Below are 20,242 nucleotides of genomic sequence, written 5' to 3'. Positions count from 1 at the left end.
TATAGTACAATATTGGCTCTATCCCCCAGGTTGGGCGATATATCCTTGTAGCTTATTTTATACATAATAAGTTGAACCTTTTAGTTCCCCTGAGTTTCCCAGTGGTGCTAATGGCAAGAATCTGCCTGTCCTTGCAGGAGATGAAAGAGACACAGATTTGATTCCTGGGTCAGGAAGATCCTTTGAACAAGGGCACGGTAACCCACTCCCATATTCTTGCCTGGAGAATCCTATAGATAGATGGAGCCTAGCGGGCTACAGTCTATAGGGTTGCAAAGAGTCAGACACGACTGAAATGACTTACACGCACACTTAGTCCCCTACCCCTGTATTGTCCCTCCCAGCTTCCTTCTCCCCACACAACCTCTAGTTTGCCCTATCTGTACTTCTGGCACTCAGCTCTCACTCTGGGATCTTCTGTCACCATCATCATGAGGACTCTCTTCTTTTCCTCTCCTACATTCTACTTTCTGTATTTCATGCATTTTTTTTTTCTTGGTTTCATCTTAAGAGGCTTTCTTTTGCTATATCAGTTCAGTTCAGTTCAGTCGTGTCCAACTCTTTGCGACCCCATGAATCACACCACACCAGGTTTCCCTGTCCATCACCAACTCCTGGAGTTCACTCAGACTCACGTCCATCGAGTCGGTGATGCCATCCAGCCATCTCATCCTCTGTCGTCCCCTTCTCCTCCTGCCCCCAATCCCTCCCAGCATCAGAGTCTTTTCCAATGAGTCAACTCTTCTCACGAGGTGGCCAAAGTACTGGAGTTTCAGCTTCAGCATCATTCCCTCCAAAGAAATCCCAGACTGATCTCCTTCAGAATGGACTGGTTGGATCTCCTTGCAGTCCAAGGGACTCTCAAGAGTCTTCTCCAACACCACAGTTCAGAAGCATCAATTCTTTGGTGCTCAGCTTTCTTCACAGTCCAACTCTCACCTCCATACATGACTACTGGAAAAACCATAGCCTTGACTAGACAGATCTTTCTTGGCAAAGGAATGTCTCTGCTTTTCAATATGCTCTCTAGGTTGGGCATAACTTTTCTTCCAAGGAGTAAGTGTGTTTTAATTTCATGGCTACAGACACCATCTGCAGTGATTTTGGAGCCCCAAAAAATAAAGTCTGACACTGTTTCCACTCTTTCCCCATCTATTTCCCATGAAGTGATGGGACCAGATGCCATGATCTTCGTTTTCTGAATGTTGAGTTTTAAGCCAACTTTTTCACTCTCCACTTTCACTTTCATCAAGAGGCTTTTTCGTTCCTCTTCACTTTCTGCCATCTGCATACCTGAGGTTATTGGTATTTCTGCCGGCAATTTTGCTATTTAGAATTATTTAAACTTCTCATCATGTAGTCAGTGTACAATAAATGTCCATTATGATCATGCAAGAGCAGTGAGGATGACTCTGGGGTGTGAGAGGATTTTTTGAGCCTATGAAATGACACACCTGTTTCAACTGGCTCTTCAACTGACTGCTAAGAAGAGCCCCATCGGTTTATCTCAGGAAACAGAGCTCCACCGTGACTGACTTTGTATCAGTCTCACTTCCATTCTGCTAACAGGTAGTGTGTTCATCCTTCAACTTCCTTCCACTCTTTTCAACTCAAGTTCCCTCTCTGTGATCTAGTCCGTTACTATTATCCCCACTTCACAACTGGGAAAGCTGAAGCCCAGAGAGGTTTTCCTTGCTGTCCCCTGTCCACCTGTCATTCAGCGAAGATTCTCTGGGTGACTGGCCCTGCAAGTATCACATGGTAATAAGTCAGGAGAGAACGAGAGAAAATGTCACCTGCCCTTTATGGAAGGGAATGACCCTGGGTAATGTGGTAACAAATGTGGCAATCCTCCAGCGTCCTGGATGTGGGAAAGTCATGGCACTTTGAGAGACCATGGTTCCGGATTTCTAACAAGCTCCTTTGTAATGTCCTGTATGGCCCTCTTTGCCCTTCCCCCCTCCTCCCCAAAGGAGGGTATTCAGGGTCTCCTAACGTGTTCCCAGTGGCTTTCTGACACCACCCCCTCCAAGTCCTTCAATCCCCTTCCTAGTCCTCACGCTCTTGCCTAAGGGCAGGAAAGAGCCAGCAACACTCTGGATGGCGTGGTCACTGTCCTCACCTGAATTTCCTGCTGAGGAAGTAGCAGCTGAGAGAACTCAGGGCAGTTCCTGAGGGAGCACACCCATCGGAGCGGGTATAAAGGGTGAGGCTGACACTGGTCACCACCGCCCCACCTGCCCTCAAGATGAAGTCCAGCAGCCTTATCGTCTTCCTGGTGATATTTGCCTCTGGATTCCTGATGCCCTGGGCTGTGGAAGGTGCTCTCAAACGTGAGTTGAACTCTCTCAGGCCATACGCAGGTACCAAAGTCAGTGACGGCTCAGCGTAGGAATAACCTCTTCTTTTAGCTCCGGGGGCAGGCCTTGAAGCCCTCTTTCCAATGGCCTATGGCCGTTAATTTCAAGCATGTCTCTGAGGACTTCAACTAAGAGAGTTTCTGTACATCCAGAAATAAGCCCCTGTATTTCTTATTTTTATTTCTCCATAGCTCCTTCTTTACTGTTTTTTTTTCCCTCTGTCACATTATTTTGGTCACTATCTGTTTTAGTTTTCCAAATTGTTCTCTGTTTCTCTTCCTGTGTTTTTGTTGCTGTTGTTAATGGTCACTCTATTTCTGTTTGCTGAGAAGCAAATAGCACTTTCTATTTGCTTCTCAGTTGATCTGTTCTCCTTTGTTTAATCTCGAATGAGTGGCCTCTCTTGCTGTCACTGTCTCTTTCTGCCTCCCTCCCAGCCAGCCCTGGGCCAGGAATACGTGACCATGAACTCTATTCAGCACTCCCCGGAGCTGACTTATACAGACATGCAATAGCTGATTGAGAAATCTTCAAGACTTCTGTGAGGTGGCTGATGTCACATTGGTAGCTTGAAATAAGGACTAGTGGGAATATTTATACCAGGGAAACTGGCAAACTCCACACAGTCTCCCTCTTGAAAGATCTAGTGGCACACCACCATCTACACCTTCTTTCCCATTGACTCCCTCTCGGTTGAGGGTTCCGCTGCGCTTGGCACTGTCCTACACCGGCCTTGAAACTGGAATCCTAATGGCTCCCTTCATTCCTCTGGGGTCAGCTACTCCGGTTAGGTTTCTCTCCTCCCCTGGTTCCTTCTGCAGGATTGTGATCACGACTCAGTGCCAGCTTCTTCTTCCCCCTTTGTTCTTACCCTTCAGAAATAGGTAAACGTGGAGTCTGTCCTTTCATACGGCCTGCGATGTGCTTAGTATATGAACCCCCTGAATGCCACAGTGACTGGCAGTGTCCGAAGAAGCAGAAATGCTGCCAGGATGTTTGTGGCATCAAATGCATGGATCCTGTAGACACGTCAAAGCCAGGTGAGGAAGTCCAGTCCTGGAAAGGGGGATCAGGGAGGTCTGAGCTTGAGGACATGCTTCTTGGGCAAGTGGAGGGGGCTCGTCTGAACTGAGGTGGAAGATGGGATAGAGTCAGGGTTTCTCCACCCCCTCTACCAGCTCTGTTTGCTCAGGTAGACAGTAGGCCAGTTGGTGAGCCCGTCAGCCAGCAGGTCAGTCAGCTCATGAATTAGTCTGTCCATTAGACACACGTATGTCAGACACTGGTCGGGGTCCCGTTGGCGGGAGAGAGTCTTCTTTAGGACATGCACCAGCCTCAGACTGGATCCTGAAGTTGGGGAAGAACCAATTTCCATGTATGGGGTGAAGATGGAGTTGGGAATTTGGGTGATGTCCCACCGGGTGAAGCCTCTGAATTGTCACTTTGTTTTCATCAGGTAAAGTCACTCCTGGGAAGTGTCCAGTGGTCACTGGCCACTGTGAGAGTCACAAACATGTAGACGACTGCCAGAACGACAGCCACTGCCTGAATGGTTTCAAGTGCTGCAGCGGTCCGTGTGGGAATTCATGTGTCCTGCCGGTGAAAGGTGAGAAGATCTAGCAAGCTCCACATCCCCCTGGACCTTAATGTGCTCTCAACCTAATGGTACCTGTGTATGTGAAAGAGGTTGCTTGACATCTTCCAGTACTTCCCCATTCCCCAAGCAGATCCTCTGCCCTTCAATGACCTTCACCCCTTAGAGTTTTCTAGACAAGTCCCAGGAGGCACCTATGACAGGCCGTGCTGGGTCCTAGGAAGGAAAGCGTCTTGGAATAAGGCAGGACGAAGGAGCATGATACAAGAGGCAAGAGTTCTATCTTTGAATATCATCTCTGCCTCTGACTGACTTTGTGACAGCGAGCAACTATTTCATTGTCGACCTCAGTTTCCCTGTCTGTAAAATGGACGCAATTACATCCATGGCGATACTAAATGTAAAAGTGATTTTTAAGACTTGAAGTACTGTTTGCATTCAGAGAATGTTGCTGTGGTTATGGCCCCGATTGGCTGAATTATCTGGAACCACAGGGAACTCTAGTAAGATGCATAGATGTCAGTCTAGCCCAATATTCTGATTTTATCAGAGGGCAGCAGAGAAGAGCCTGTGAAAAGCCCGGATTTTGTCTTGATTCCTACATCAAAGGCCAGCACTGTTTCAACTATTCCAGCACAATGCTCTCTACTTATCCCAGGGGATCTAGGACTTGGTGGTGGAAGGACCATCTGGGTGGGAAGGATATAGGGTCACTTAAATAATTCCTGTGCTGAGGCTCCACTTTGTTTTCTTTCTACAGATTCAACCTTTCCAGGTCCAATACATTAGGACTTCCTGGTCTGCGTGCTCTGGGGATTCCCCCTGCTCGCCACCCTGCAAGCCTGGAAAACAATGGAAGCACCTCGGTCAGGATGTGGTTTTGAGACCAATACTCCTTTGGGGACAAGATCTGGCCTGTTTTATCTCAGTATCCCCAGCACCCAGTGTGTAGCTTGGCACACGACAGGAAATGCCTATTGATCAGTGAATAAATAAATGTACTAGGTTTTCTCTGCATTTGCATCTTCCTTGACTCTTTTGAGTGTGGACTAGGGTATGAGGAGTGAGATGAAGAATAAAATGTCTGAATGTGCGGGGTTTCTCCAAAAACCCATAAAATGGCAATCGGAAGAAGAGAGTGTTTTGGTTCCAAGCAGATACAGGTTTAAATCTTACATGCATAGAGGACAGGTTCTGTAGATTTGGGCAATGACTTTGTCCCACTGACCCTTAGTCTTGTCATCTGTAACGTGGAAATGATAACAGCAATGACAATTTCATAAAGTGATCAGGATTTGAAGTGATAACATGTGGAAGGAATAGCTCACTGACCATCACATAGTAGATGATCAACAAACGTTAGACTTACCTCAGGGTAAGCAAGGTGCAAAGAGTTTAAAAAAATGATTACGTTTGATGACATCAGGAGCAAAATTGACAAACACAAAAAGTTGAAAGATAAATGAGAGCTTAGAAGTAAATACTTGGAATGATTATCACAAACCAAGAAATAGAAAAATATGTGAAGAATTTCTACAGATCAGTAAGAAAAACAGCCAATCTCTTAGAAAAAAATGAACTATGAATAGCATGGACAATCAAATAAGAGATTATTATAGCAGATTGTATACAGATATATAGGAGCTTCAATGTCACCAGTTACAAGAAAAAACCAATTAAAACAACCAGACACCATTTTTTATTGATCAGAATGGCAAGAATGAAAAGTCTACATTATAGGTCTTCCCTGGTGATCCAATGGTTACGCGTCCACCTGCCAACGCAGGGTTTGATCTTTGGTGCAGGAATATCCCACGTGCTGTGGAGCTTAAGTACACTGAAGCCTGTGCACTTAGCGCCTGTGCTCTGCAGCAAGAGAAGCCGCTGCATGAGAACGCGCGCACCACAGAGAGTAGACTGCACTCGCTGCAGCTGGAGAAAGTCCACACACAGCAATGAAGACCCAGTACAGCCAAAAAAGTAAGATAAACAAATAAATAATCTTTAAGAAAAGGCTACAATATAAACACTCAGAGACTCTTAATAGTTTGCAGATGGAAATGTGAATTGGTACAACCACTTGGAAGAGTGATCTGGTTATGCCTAATAAAACTAAAAAGTTACATATATCATTTAGCAATTTTCCTTTCAGAAACACAGGAAAGTGTTTTGCCAATGGGAAATATTTGCCAATGGGAATCTAATACATGTATTAGAATGTTTAGTATAAGACTGTTCCAAAGAGTCAGAAACTGATACCAGTCAAGATGGCCTGCATTGGTGAAATAGTTAAATTCCATACTTTGATATGCTTGCTATGCTATAGAAAAATAAAAATAAATTTATATGAATCAGTATGGAGACGTATCACAGAAAACTTATTAGGAAAATAAGATTGGTGATACAATGTATAGAATGAAATATTCATATATATTTTAAAATTACACATAAAGGGACTTCCCTGGTGGTCCAGTGGTTGCCTCCGTGCTCCCAATGCATGGGACTGGGTTTGATCCCTGGTCAGGGAACTAGATCCCACACACCACAGCTAAGAGTTTGCATGTTTCAATTAAAGATCTCAGCACTGCAACTAAGACCTGCCATAACCAAATAAACAAATAAATATGTTTTTTAAAAGTTGCACATAAAATATCAAGCTGGTTATGATTATATACCAAAGAATGTACACCAAATGCAGGATGATGCCTTCTTTCATAGAAGAGGAATTAAAAATGAGACAGATAGTGCTGACTATGGAAACTGGTTATTTATCTTCAAGATTTAATACTTCCCCAAAATGATGCCATTTTTAGCAACATGGATGGACCTTCGCCAACCAAAGGTCCGTCTAGTCAAGGCTGTGGTTTTTCCAGTCGTCATGTATGGATGTGAGAGTTTTACTGTAACGAAATCTCAGCTTGGAAAAATTGATGCTTTTGAACTGTGGTGTTGGAGAAGACTCTTGAGAGTCCCTTGGACTGCAAGGAGATCCAACCAGTCCATTCTGAAGGAGATCAGCCCTGGGTGTTCATTGGAAGGTCTGATGTTGAAGCTGAAACTCTAATACTTTGGCCACCTGATGTGAAGAGCTGACTCACTGCAAAAGCCCCTGATGCTGGGAAAGATTGGGGGCAGGAGGAGAAGGGGACGACAGAGGATGAGATGGTTGGATGGCATCACCGACTCAATGGACATGAGTTTGGGTAGGCTCCGGGAGTTGGTATTGGACAGGAAGGCCTGGCGTGCTGTGATTCATGGGGTGGCAAATAGTCATACACGACTGAGCGACTGAACTGAACTGAACTGAATGGACCTAGAGACTGTCATACTGAGTGACGTATGTCAGATAGAGAAATACAAATACATATGATATCACTTATATTTGGAATCTAAAAAAAAAATAGTGCAAGTGAACCCATGTACAAAACAGAAATTGGATCACAGACGTAGAAAACAAGCTTGTGGTTACCAAGGGAGAAAGCGGGGGAGGGAGAAACTGGGAGACTGAGATTGACATATACACACTACTATATATAAAATAGGTAGAAATAAGAAACTGCTGTATAGAACAAAGTACTCTGTTCAATCCTCCAATCACCTATATGGAAGTAGAAGCTAAAAGGAGTGGGTTTCTGTGTATGTGTAACTGACTCACTTTGCTGTGCATCAGAAACTCACACAACATTGTAGATCATCCACTCCCCAATTAAAAAATTAATTAAAAAGATTTACTACTTGAGAATAAAATGAATATATGTTGCCACCACTCTAGGCACTTCAAGTATCCAATGTTAGGACAAAACAAATCTTTCTCAAAAAAAAAAATAGCTTTTTTTTTTGCCTTCCAAAAGTCACACCTAACACCTAACATGGAGAGTAAGAGACAGAAACTCAAAACCCATCTTGTGTGAAACTAGAAATCATTTGTATCCAGTGGCTACAAAATGGAACTTGAAATAAAACTTTCAAATTGGAGAAAGGTGAAAGCTAAGGGTTTGCAGCAGGAGATATTTATGAGAAGCCCTGTAGAATGCTTCAAAGGCTCTAAAATTAAGCGTAGGAAAGAGAGGGAGATTTTTTCAATAGTGGAGAGGGTGCTATTTTAATACCTGTACAAATTGTAAAGTAATTATCCTTGAGTTAAATAAATTTTAAAATGAAACTATAAAATTCTTAGGATAAAACATAGAGGTAAATTTTGGCAATAATTCTTAGATAAGACATCCAAAGCATAAACACTGAAAGAAAAAAGAGATAAATTTAACTTCATTAAAATTTAAAACTTTGGTGCTTCAAAAGATAGCATCAATAAAGTGAAATATACTCCACACAGAATGGGAGAAAATGTGTACAAATTATGTATCTGATAATAATTCTTATAACTTAATAATTTAAAAAAACTTACAAGAAAAAAAATCTGTAAAAAGAACAATTAGATTCCCAGGTCTAGGTCTATGTATGCCTGGAACTCAGGCATCTCCTAAAGAAGTTGGAGGCTTTGGTTTCTGCAGAAATTGAAAGGTAGGAGCCCTGCGCTCAGCCATTCCTGGCATGGGGAAGGACGTGAGACACGGCTCTGAAAAAGGGAGGAAGCAAAAAACTTCTGTGAATAGTGAGGTCTCCCAGCGGTCTTCCACTCTGGCTAGAACTTACTGTCAACAAGCTTATCTAAAATCAAATATTTGGACCACAGGGCTAATTTTTTCTGCCTTACTGTTTTAAAAGAATGTCTGCCCTTCCAATCCTCCTGGTCAGTTTTCAATCTGCCCTTCACTGACTGACAGAATTTTGTGCTCAAATCACTAGTCCCTTGGTTTCTTCCTATTTTAAGAAGGCTGGAGGGTGGGCAGATTTTCTTTCATTCCAACTCTTTTCACATAGCTCTCCTTTCAGGGAAGTTAGCTCGAGGGGTATCTCTTTCTTTGAACCAAAACAAGTTTTGACTCAGTTTCTCAAGGAAAAGGCAATGTGGATGTTGAAAAAACAGTGAATGAATAAATGTACCAATAAATGTACCAATAAATGTATTAGGTTTCGGGAACAGGGGTTGATTCCCAGCTTGCTGCTGACTCAGTCTGTGACACTGGTCATGTTCCTTGACTCCTTGTATAAAAAAGGGATGAGCCCCTTGAACTTTAAGGCTCCTCTTTGTTCTGCTATTTTACGATCTAATGATTCATAGACGCATCTTGGAGGGAAAGTCCCAGTGGGATGGGCCCCCTCATCAAGTTTGATGAGCTCCCTGTGATGACAGGCTCCCTTCTTCACCTCTCAGCCTCATCTCAGGCCCATCTTCTCTGGCTCCTGTGGTCAGCTTCCAGGGCACCTGCTCCCCTGGTGCTTGTGACTTAGGAGTGTCCCAGTGAGTCCAATAACCCTGCCTCGGTGTAGAGATGGGGAAACCTAGACCCCAAGAAAAGATATGCCTAAGATTATAGAGTAAGTCACTGGTGGATCTCAGTATCTTTATCTCCAAGCCTCCTATTCTTTTTCTTTATTTCAAGGTTTTTGGTTTTTTTTCCCCCAGATTATTTAGTGAATACTATAGTGGGCTGTCAGATCCCCTTGGGATGAAGACACTCATTCTCTCTGTTGCTGGGGTGTTGCTGACGCTCACAGATGAGTCCCTCCCGGGAACTTCCCTGGGCCATAATGAGCTGTTTCATCCCAAGTTACACCCCATTCCCAGGGATAATCTGTATCCACTGACTGGTTGATGTTGGGGTACAAAGGCCTAGCTCCACAGTTTGATTCGGGGCACCTCTGAAGGACCCTCCCCCCAAACCCACTGAGAGCTCTCCAGGAGATTGGCCGAGCCTTTGCTGCCATGCATCACAATTCCACTTCTCCCCGGCCCTGCTTCTCTCTTACTTCTCACAGATTCTGCTTCTCGGTATACTCCCAGGAAACCTCTCGCACATAAGCATCTGCCCCTGAGACCGTTTTCCAGGAAACCTGACCTAAGGAAGATTAGGCAAAATGATCATTGTGACATTCTGGAAAAGGCAAAACTATGGAGACAGTAAAAAGATCAGTGGTTGCCAGAGATTGGGAAAGGGGAGATAAATAGGTGACCACAGAGGATTTTTAGGGCACGGAGAATCCTCTGTATGATATTATAATGACTGATATATGTCCTTATGCTGCTGCTGCTGCTAAGTCACTTCAGTTGTGTCTGACCCTGTGCAACCCCATAGACGGCAGCCCACCAGGCTCCCCCATCCCTGGGATTCTCCAGGCAAGAACACTGGAGTGGGTTGCCATTTCCTTCTCCAATGCATGAAAGTGAAAAGTGAAAGTGAAGTCGCTCAGTCGTGTCCGACCCTCAGCGACCCCATGGACTGCAGCCTACCAAGCTCCTCTGTCCATGGGATTTTCCAGGCAAGAGTACTGGAGTGGGGTGCCATCGCCTTCTCATTTGTGCAAACCCATAGACTGTGTAACACCAAGAGAGAGGCTTACTGTAAATGATGGACTTTGGGTGATTGTGACGTGTTGATGTAGGTTCACTGAACGTAACCGCTCTGATGAGGGATGTTGATAATAAGGGAGGCTATATATGTGTATAGGGGCATGGAGTATATGGGAAATCTCTGTATCTTCTTTTTAATATTTACTTGTTTATTTTTCACTGCACTGGGTCTTTGTTGCTGCCCGAAGGCTTTCTCTAGTTGCAGCGAGCGGGTGCTACCTCCAACTATGGCTTCTCTTGTCGTGGATCAGGAGCTCTAGGCACTCAGACTGCAGGAGCTGTGGTGCATGGCCTTAGTCACCGCACAGCATGTGAGATCTTCCAGATCAGGGATCAAACCAGTGTCCCCTGAATTACAAGGCCGACTCCTAGCCACCGGATCACCAGGTAAACCTGGTACCTTCTTAATTTTGCTATGAACCTGAAAGTACTATAAAAATGTTGTCTTAAAAAAAAAATAATTAGGGAAGCAAAAGGAATTTCCAGACACAAATATTTTTAAATTCATTGATGAGAGTTTCATTTTTAAAAAGTGATCATTGTCAAAAAACTGGAGAAGTACCACTGCTTCTTCAGCATGTGTGTAACCCAGGAGTTTATTTCCTTTCAAGGCTTGGCCTCTTCCCTCTGCTGCAAGATGATACATGGGCTGGACTGTATTTTCCTGAGCCTGACGTCCTCAGTCTGGAATAACCCTCGCTGGAGTTAAGGGAAGGATACAGCAGGATGATCTGGTGAGGTCTTTAGCATTCCATGTTTCCCAAAACTATCCAGAATGGGCACTGACCCAACACAGTTTACCTGCTGTCAATTACAGATAATCTTTATTTGTGCGCATGTCCAGTGAATACTGGCTGGATGAGATGACAGGCTGAAGGATAAACATTTGTCATATTGTGTAGTCTAAATCTACACAAAGAGAAATATTTTCCTAAACCTGCCTGTAATTTGCAAAGCCATCCTCCCCACCAAGCATTGACCTTATTTCACAAAGCAGCCCTTCTGTTCCTTTGGAACTGAGACTCTTCGCAATCTATGGGGAATAAGAAACAGTTTATAGAGAAGACAAGCCAAGGCTTTCACAGGACCACATGCCCAGGCTTCTTGTCTGAGGTCTCAGGCAGGTCTCTTGCCTCCTCCCCACCCTTCATCTGGAAGGAAGGTGTGACTTGCTTTGTTTCCAGAGCATTTTTTCCCTTGACTGTGATTACACTGTGTATTTCATGTCCTTTTTTCTGGTCTATGTTACAAAACAATTTCCCAATGTCATACAACTTCATCAATATCTTGACCTTCATCAGAGTGGAGCCACATCTGTCAGCTCTTGGGTACACCATGCACTTGGCTTGGAAAGTCCACTCAGGAAATAATTATAGAGCTGACCTCAGTTAATGACCACATTGTTGTCCTCTTCAGGGCTTTGTGATGATTTCTGTAACTCCACTGGAAAAACCAGTTGTGTCCAGTTCTTGGTTTCTATTAAAGATTATGTGTATGTGTAAATCCTTCTGCATGAGTCATGTTTTCTTTAATTCCGATTTCTCTGAGGTCAGATACCTAGAGGTGGAACATACCAAGTCAAAGTGTTTGGATATTTTTTAAGGCTTTCAACACCAATCATCCCTACTCTCTGTTTTCCCTAAGGCCCTCAAGAAACTCAAATGAGGCAGAGGATACAAGTGAGGGTGTTAAGAATTTTACAATGTGGGCACTTCCCTGGTGGCCCAGTGATTGAGACTCCATGTTTCCACTGCAGGGAGTGCTGGTTTGATACTTGGTCAGAGAACTAAGATTCCACATGCCTTGCAGTGTGGCCAAAATAAATAATAATGTAAAGACCTGTGAACCTATATACGGGTACTCTCCAGTTAAAAAAAAAAAAAGAATTTACAGGGTGCCTGGCCTATAATCAGCCCTCAGGAAGTGCTCTTCTCTTCTGAAAAAGAATCACAGCACACATATAGACAGACACACAAGTGTGCCCGTAAACATGCAGATGTAATCCAATGCATCCAGCCTCTGAGTACTGACGCTTTCTCCTAAATAAAATATAAGCTCTCCTGGGCAGCTGCAAACAGGTATGCCAGGCTTCTCAAACTTGAATGTGTGTAAGAACCATAAAACACATATTTTGATTTAATAAATCTAGGATGGGGCCAGAGATGCTATACTTCTCCAGCTCCCAAATAAGCACACTGCTGGTCTGTGGACCACACTTTGAGTCACAAGCAGGCACGTCACAAAGACACACAGGCTTGTAGAAACACACACGCAGGCACATCTGAAAACCTTCATGAATTTCATGGGCACATGAATTTGTGATTTCTCAAAGATCACTAGGTAATAGGAGATGGATCTCTAGGGGCATGGACCTATGCTTCATGGGAAAATTTGATCTGTTAGCATCTGCCCAGAACCTAAGAAAAGCTATGATCTGGGAGTGTGAGGGTAGTGCTTATGGGGTGGAACAGAAGAGGACAGGACAGGGCAGCCTGGACATTCTCTCTCTGAAATGAGTGCTGCTCCCATGAAATGGGGCTTGGGGTCCTCAACTGTCCAATCTAGACCTTTCGGGTACCCGGAAGCCTTCACTTCCCCAGGACCATGCCTCTAAATAGCAGCAACCTCCCTCATCTGCCCCCAGCTTCCTAGAGGCCCCAGGGTCAGAAAAGCAGGGAGCAATCGGCGAACCTGTGGTTCACCTTTTCCTTTTCCTAACAGTATCTTTTGTTAAACAGAATTTTAAATGTTATTGTAGTCAAACTTACCAATCTCTTTATGATTACTATTTTTGTGTCTTCTTTAAAGAATCTTTCTCTATACTGAGGTCATGAAAATATTATCCTGTGTCACATTCTAAAAGTTTTACAGTTTTGCCTGTTATATTGTCTACTTGGAACTGTTTGCATGCTATGAAAGGTTGTGATCAAGTTTCTCTTCTTTTTCCTTCTTTTCTGAAAATATGCATAGAGAGGTGGCCATTTGCCCCAGTGCCATTTATTGAAAGCAGTCTCTTTTCCCTACTGGTTTGCCAGTCAACCTGTGACATAAATCAAATTCCTGCATGTGAAGGGGACTGTTTGGGGGCTCTTTATTCTAATTGGTTTGTGTGAGCTTCGAATTTATTGCTTCTCAGCTCCAAATCTATCCTTGATTGCTGGCTTGTAATATGGGAACATTCTCCCTTGTTAGCCAACATGAGGGCTTCCCTGGTAACTCAGCTGGTTACCAGAATCCACCTGCAATGCAGGAGACCCTGGTTTGATTCCTGGGCCAGGAAGATCCCCTGGAGAAGGGATAGGCTACCCACTCCAGTATTCTTGGGCTTCCCTGGTGGCTCAGCAGTAAAGAAACTGCCTGCAATTCAATCCCTGGGTTGGGAAGATCCCCTGGAGGAGGGCATGGCAACCAACTCCAGTATTCTGACCTGGAAAATCCCCATGGACAGAGGAGCCTGGTGGGCTACAGTCTATGGGGTCGCAGAGAGTTGGACACGACTGAGCAGCTAAGCACAGCACAGCTGACGTGATGTTAATCTTTATCAGTAGTGGGCGCAGGACAGACACAGGAGGGAGGAGAAAGGGGCTCCTTTTCCTGATTCTCATGTGCATTCCTTTTTCTTGCTCTGACACCACTACCCTGGTGTGTGATGCCCACCAGTGGAGCTCACCCAGCAGGTATGTTCAGTGGAGCCCCGCCTAGCCAGCTCCCAGAAGAGTTCCCAGGACAATCCAGCAGGCTGCTGCTTCCTGGTTGAGGTTTCCCAGTTAGTTCAATAGCACCCCCAGCAGGCAGCTGCCCGGAGCATCCCTCCCGCTCCCCCAGCTGGCCTCTGCCCTCGGACTGTGGACCAGCTCTGGTTTGGGAAAACTCAGCCGACCAACTTCTCTGCCAACCAACGGACTGCCACCACATCCTCTCTGATAAGTCTGAATCTTAACCTTGGAGAGGATTCACTCTCCAGCAAGTTTGTTCTTTCCTTGACTATTTACTCTCCCTCAGTCCTAGAGCTTTCTTTTTTACCTTTTTAGTTATAAGTTTCATATTAAACCTGCCTGGCTCACATTGCTGAGTTTTTTTTCTGTTGTATACTATTGGTCTGTGAGTCTATCCTTTGCCAATATCACAATATTTTATTTACTTCAATTTATGCTAAATTGTAATAATTTGTAGAATAAGTTTTACTGCTTTCTTCCTTTTTTTATGGCCACACTGCATAGCATGTGGGATCTTTGTTCCCCGAACAGGGATCAAACTGGGGTCCTCTGCTTTGGAAGGCAAACTCTTAACCACTGGACCACCAGAGATGTCCCTGTCCTGTTCTTATATTCTTCATTTAGGTTTTTGCTATTCTTGTCTCTTTGCTTTTCCAAATACATTTCTTCAATAGCTTCTGCAAGATACACACACATGTAAACAAACAAAGCAACAATAACCTATGGGAATTTTTATCCATGATGGTACTGAATCTATAAATATATCAGGGGAAAGTACATCTTTATGATATTCAGTTCAGTTCAGTTCAGTCGCTCAGTCGTGTCTGACTCTTTGCGACCCCATGAATCACAGCACGCCAGGCCTCCCTGTCCATCACCAACTCCTGGAGTTTACTCAAACTCATGTCCATCGAGTCGGTGATACCATCCAGCCATCTCATCCTCTGTCGTCCCCTTCTCCTCCTGCCCCCAATCCCTCCCAGCATCAGGGTCTTTTCCAATGAGTCAACTCTTTGCATGAGGTGGCCAAAGTATTGGAGTTTCAGCTTCAGCATCATTCCTTCCAAAAAACACCCAGGGCTGATCTCCTTTAGAATGGACTGGTTGGATCTCCTTGCAGTCCAAGGGACTCTCAAGAGTCTTCTCCAACACCACAGTTCAAAAGCATCAATTCTTTGGTGCTCAGCTTTCTTCACAGTGCAACTCTCACATCCATACATGACCACTGGAAAAACCATAGCCTTGACTAGACAGACCTTTGTTGGCAAAGTAATGTCTCTGCTTTTCAATATGCTATCTAGGTTGGTCATAACTTTCCTTCCAAGGAGTAAGCGTCTTTTAATTTCATGGCTGCAATCACCATCTGCAGTGATTTTGGAGCCCCCCCAAATAAAGTCTGACACTGTTTCCACTGTTTCCCCATCTGTTTCCCATGAAGTGACGGGACCGGATGCCATGATCTTCGTTTTCTGAATGTTGAGCTTTAGGCCAACTTTTTCACTCTCCTCTTTCACTTTTGTCAAGAGGCTCTTTAGTTCCTCTTCACTTTCTACCATAAGGGTGGTGTCATCTGCATATCTGAGGTTATTGATATTTGTCCCAGCAATCTTGATTCTAGCTTGTGCTTCCTCCAGCCCAGAGTTTCTCATGATGTACTCTGCATATAAGTTAAATAACCAGGGTGACAATATACAGCCTTGACGAACTCCTTTTCCTATTTGGGACCAGTCTGTTGTTCCATGTCCAGTTCTAACTGTTGCTTCCTGACCTGCATATAGGTTTCTCAAGAGGCAGGTCAGGTGGTCTGGTAGTCTCATCTCTTTCAGAATTTTCCAGTTTATTGTGATCCACACAGTTAAAGGCTTTGGCATAATCCTTAAGGTTTACAATTTATGAATATGGTATCTCTTTCTTTCTCTTTAGGTATTCTTTAATTTCTCTTGAAAAATGTAATAGTTTTTCTCCATAAAGATTTTGTACATCTTTTCTTAATCTTAGTTGATTTTTGATGTGACTGTAAAAGTTCATCTTTAATTGTTTCTGGGATATAGAAATATAATTAGTTGTTTACTGCTGAGTGCTGATCTGCCAGAATCAGAGACCAACATCCATGCCCAGTACAGAACCATTTCCTGGGGTGATGGGCCAGCTACCTGGTGGAAGGTTGATTACATCAGGTCACTTGCATCATGGAAGGGACATCAGGGAATAGACACTCTGGATATGAATTTGCATGCCCTGTATGCAATGTTTCCCTGTATGCAAAACTACCAGACATGTACTTACAGAATGCCTAATCCACCTTGCCTCACAATAATGCTCTGATCAAAGAACTCACTTCACAGCAAAAGGAGTATGGCAATGGGCCCATGCTCATGGAATTCAGCATCATTCTAAAACAACTGACTTTTTAGAACACTGAAACAGCCTTTTGAAGACTCAGCTGGAGTGCCAGCCAGATGACAATACCTTGCAGGGCTGGGGCAAGGTTCTCTCGAAGGCTGTCCATGCTCTCAATCAGTGTCCGATATATCTTGCTGTTTCTTCCATAATTAGGATTCATGGGTTCAGAAATCAAGAGGTAGAGATGAAGGGGCACCTCCCACTATGACCACTAGGGGGCCACTAGCAAACCTTACCTTTTCGACCCCTTGCCTTTGTGTACTCTTGGCTGGAGGTGTTGGTTCTGGAGGGAGGAACGTTTCCACTAGGTGACACAGCAGTGATCCCATCGAACTGAAAAAAGCAAAAATAAACATGGGACCTAATTAAAATTAAAAGCTTCTGCACAACAAAGGAAACTGTAAGCAAGGTGAAAAGACAGCCTTCAGAATGGGAGAAAATAATAGCAAATGAAGCAACTGACAAAGAACTAATCTCAAAAATATACAAGCAACTCCTACAGCTCAATTCCAGAAAAATAAACGACCCAATCAAAAAATGGGCCAAAGAACTAAACAGACATTTCTCCAAAGAAGACATACAGATGGCTAACAAACACATGAAAAGATGCTCAACATCACTCATTATCAGAGAAATGCAAATCAAAACCACAATGAGGTACCATTTCACGCCAGTCAGAATGGCTGCTATCCAAAAGTCTACAAGCAATAAATGCTGGAGAGGGTGTGGCGAAAAGGGAACCCTCTTACACTGTTGGTGGGAATGCAAACTAGTACAGCCACTATGGAGAACAGTGTGGAGATTCCTTAAAAAACTGAAAATAGAACTGCCTTATGACCCAGCAATCCCACTACTGGGCATACACACCGAGGAAATCAGAATTGAGAGAGACACGTGTACCTGTGTTCATCACAGCACTGTTTATAATAGCCAGGACATGGAAGCAACCTAGATGTCCATCAGCAGATGAATGGATAAGAAAGCTATGGTACATATACACAATGGGGTATTCAGTTCAGTTCAGTTCAGTCACTCAGTCGTGTCCAACTCTTTGCGACCCCATGAATTGCAGCACACCAGGCCTCCCTGTCCATCACCAACTCCCAGAGTTCACTCAGACGCACGTCCATCGAGTCAGTGATGCCATCCAGCCATCTCATCCTCTGTCGTCCCCTTCTCCTCCTGCCCCCAATCCCTCCCAGCATCAGAGTCTTTTCCAGTGAGTCAACTCTCCGCATGAGGTGGCCAAAGTACTGGAGTTTCAGTTTTAGCATCATTTCCTCCAAAGAAATCCCAGGGCTGATTTCCTTCAGAATGGACTGGTTGGATCTCCTCAGCCATTAAAAAGAATACATTTGAATCAGTTCTAATGAGGTGGATGAAACTGGAGCCTATTATACAGAGTGAAGTAAGCCAGAAAGAAAAACACCAATACAGTACACTAATGCATATATATGGAATTTAGAAAGATGGTAACGATAACCCTGTATGCGAGACAGCAAAAGAGACACAGATGTATAGAACAGTCTTTTGGACTCTGTAGGAGAGGGAGAGGATGGGATGATTTGGGAGAATGGGATTGAAACATGTATAATATCATATGTGAAACGAATCGCCAGTCCAGGTTCGATGCATGATACAGGAACCTTGGGGCTGGTGCACTGGGATGACCCAGAGGGATGGTATGGGGAGGGAGGTGGGAGGGGGGTTCAGGATGGGGAACACGTGTACACCCGTGGCGGATTCATGTTGATGTATGGCAAAACCAATACAATATTGTAAAGTAATTAGCTTCCAATTAAAATAAATAAATTTATATTAAAAAAATAAAGCTTCATTTTATACTGGAAAAAAATAAAATAAAACTACCATCCAGGTGCAGCCAAAATAAATAAATAAAATAGGACTTCCCTGGTGGTGCAGTGGTTAAGAATCCTCCTGCCGGTGTAGAGGATACGGGTTTGATTCCTGGTCTGGGAGGATTCCACATGCTGCAGAGCAACTGAGCCCATGTACTGCAACTACTGAGTCCACGCTCCAGAGCGTGTGAGATGCAGCTACTGGAGCCCCTGGCCCAGCGCCTGTGCTCCGCATTAAGAGAAGCCAGCGCAATGAGAAGCCCATGTACCACAATGAAGAGTAGCCCCAGCTCGCTGCAACCAGGGAAAGGCCTGACAGCAATGAAGACCCAGTGCAACCAAAAATTTAAAAAATAATAATAAATAAAATAAAACTACCACCTGACTACTTTGGGTTCCTCATGTCTCTAAAACAACAGGTAAAGAAGAGGGTTATGGTGTTGGCTGGAGTGGTTGATCATGACTATCAGGGAAAATTGGACTACTGCTCCACATTGAAGGTGTGGAAGCATATGTCTGGAATACAGGAGATCCCATAGAGACTTGATAATATTATATATTTCACTCTGCAATTAAGTCATTGATTTATGAAAACAGAGGGCTACAGAAGGACAGTGGAAGAAAGTAACTGTAAATACCAGCTCCAACGATGTGAACAGTTACAGATGTGAGGCCTGTAATACTCTTGACATTTCCTCATTTTGCTATGAACCCATGTGTGCGTATTTTCTATATTTTCTTTTCTTTGTCTCTTTTTACCTTATCATGTAACATAAGATGACTTGATGGTAGTATTTATGTATTGTTAATTTTAACATCAGAGTGTTTAAGTTACTGGATATGAAGGAGGAAAGTAAATATCACTCAAGGGCTTTACTTCCTCTTCTGGGAATGGAGTTAATGTGTTTTGGGTTCTATACAGGATAATTGTACCCTGTCTGGCAGGGTTATGACCCTGTCATTATTTTACTTGAAGATTAAGTATGGTTTAAGGAGATCTGTATGGATGCTCAGTCGACTTGTAATGGTTAATTTTATGTGTCGACTTGACTGGCCATGAATGCACAGGTTAAGTATTATTTCTAGGTGTGTCTGTGGGGTTGTATCCAGATGAGACTGGCATTTGCATCTGTGCACTCAGTAAAGTGAATTGCTCTCCTCAGTGTGTGTGGGGCCTCATCCAAACTTTTGAGGGCCCAGTAGGACAAAAGGTGAAGGGAGGAGAAATTTATACCTTTTTCCTGCCTCTCTGCATGAGACGGGAGAAGGCAATGGCACCTCACTCCAGTACTCGTGCCTGGAAAATCCCATGGATGGAGGAGCCTGGTGGGCTGCAGTCCACGGGGTCCCTAGGAGTTGGACACGACTGAGTGACTTCACTTTCACTTTTCACTTTCATGCACTGGAGAAGGAAATGCATGGGGAGCATGGACAGGGGAGCCTGGTGGGCTGCCGTCTATGGGGTCGCACAGAGTCGGACACGACTGAGGTGACTTAGCAGCAGCAGCAGCTGCATGAGATGGGACATCTCACTTCTTTGTCTCCTGCCCTTGGAGTAAAATTTACACCATCAGCTCTTAGGTCTTCAGACCTAAATTGCATTATACCACTGATTTTCTTGGGTCTTCATTTTACAGATGGCAGATTATGGGACTTAGCCTCCAAAACTGCATGAGCTAACTTGTCATAACAATAAATAAATACACACACACATATTGCTATGAAAAAAGAATATATATATATATATCTCCTACTGGTCCTACCTGTTCTATTTCTCTTAGGGTAGAACCCTAATGTTGTTTAGCTGTGCAGTCATGTCCAACTCTTTTGTGACCCCG

The 20,242-nt window shown here is 43.9% G+C and overlaps 1 protein-coding gene across 1 annotated transcript; it reads left to right on the top strand.

Annotated features, from left to right (window-relative positions):
• The first annotated feature begins 1,954 nt into the window (after nucleotides 1-1,954).
• Nucleotides 1,955-4,971, top strand: LOC147360164 (antileukoproteinase-like). Its single transcript, XM_086331641.1, has 4 exons — nucleotides 1,955-2,333; nucleotides 3,239-3,400; nucleotides 3,817-3,966; nucleotides 4,715-4,971. The coding sequence occupies exons 1-4, from the start codon at nucleotides 2,249-2,251 to the stop codon at nucleotides 4,741-4,743; spliced, it is 426 nt and encodes a 141-aa protein (XP_086187767.1). The 5' UTR covers nucleotides 1,955-2,248; the 3' UTR covers nucleotides 4,744-4,971.
• Nucleotides 4,972-20,242: the final 15,271 nt, after the last annotated feature.

The sequence above is a fragment of the Bos grunniens genome, chromosome 13 (genome assembly GCF_055505025.1).
Source record: "Bos grunniens cultivar Pamir isolate PY7600 chromosome 13, Bosgru_T2T1.0, whole genome shotgun sequence".
Taxonomy (NCBI): Eukaryota; Metazoa; Chordata; class Mammalia; order Artiodactyla; family Bovidae; genus Bos; species Bos grunniens.
Note: the sequence above shows the minus strand (reverse complement) of the source record. Positions and strands in the feature narration are given on the sequence as shown.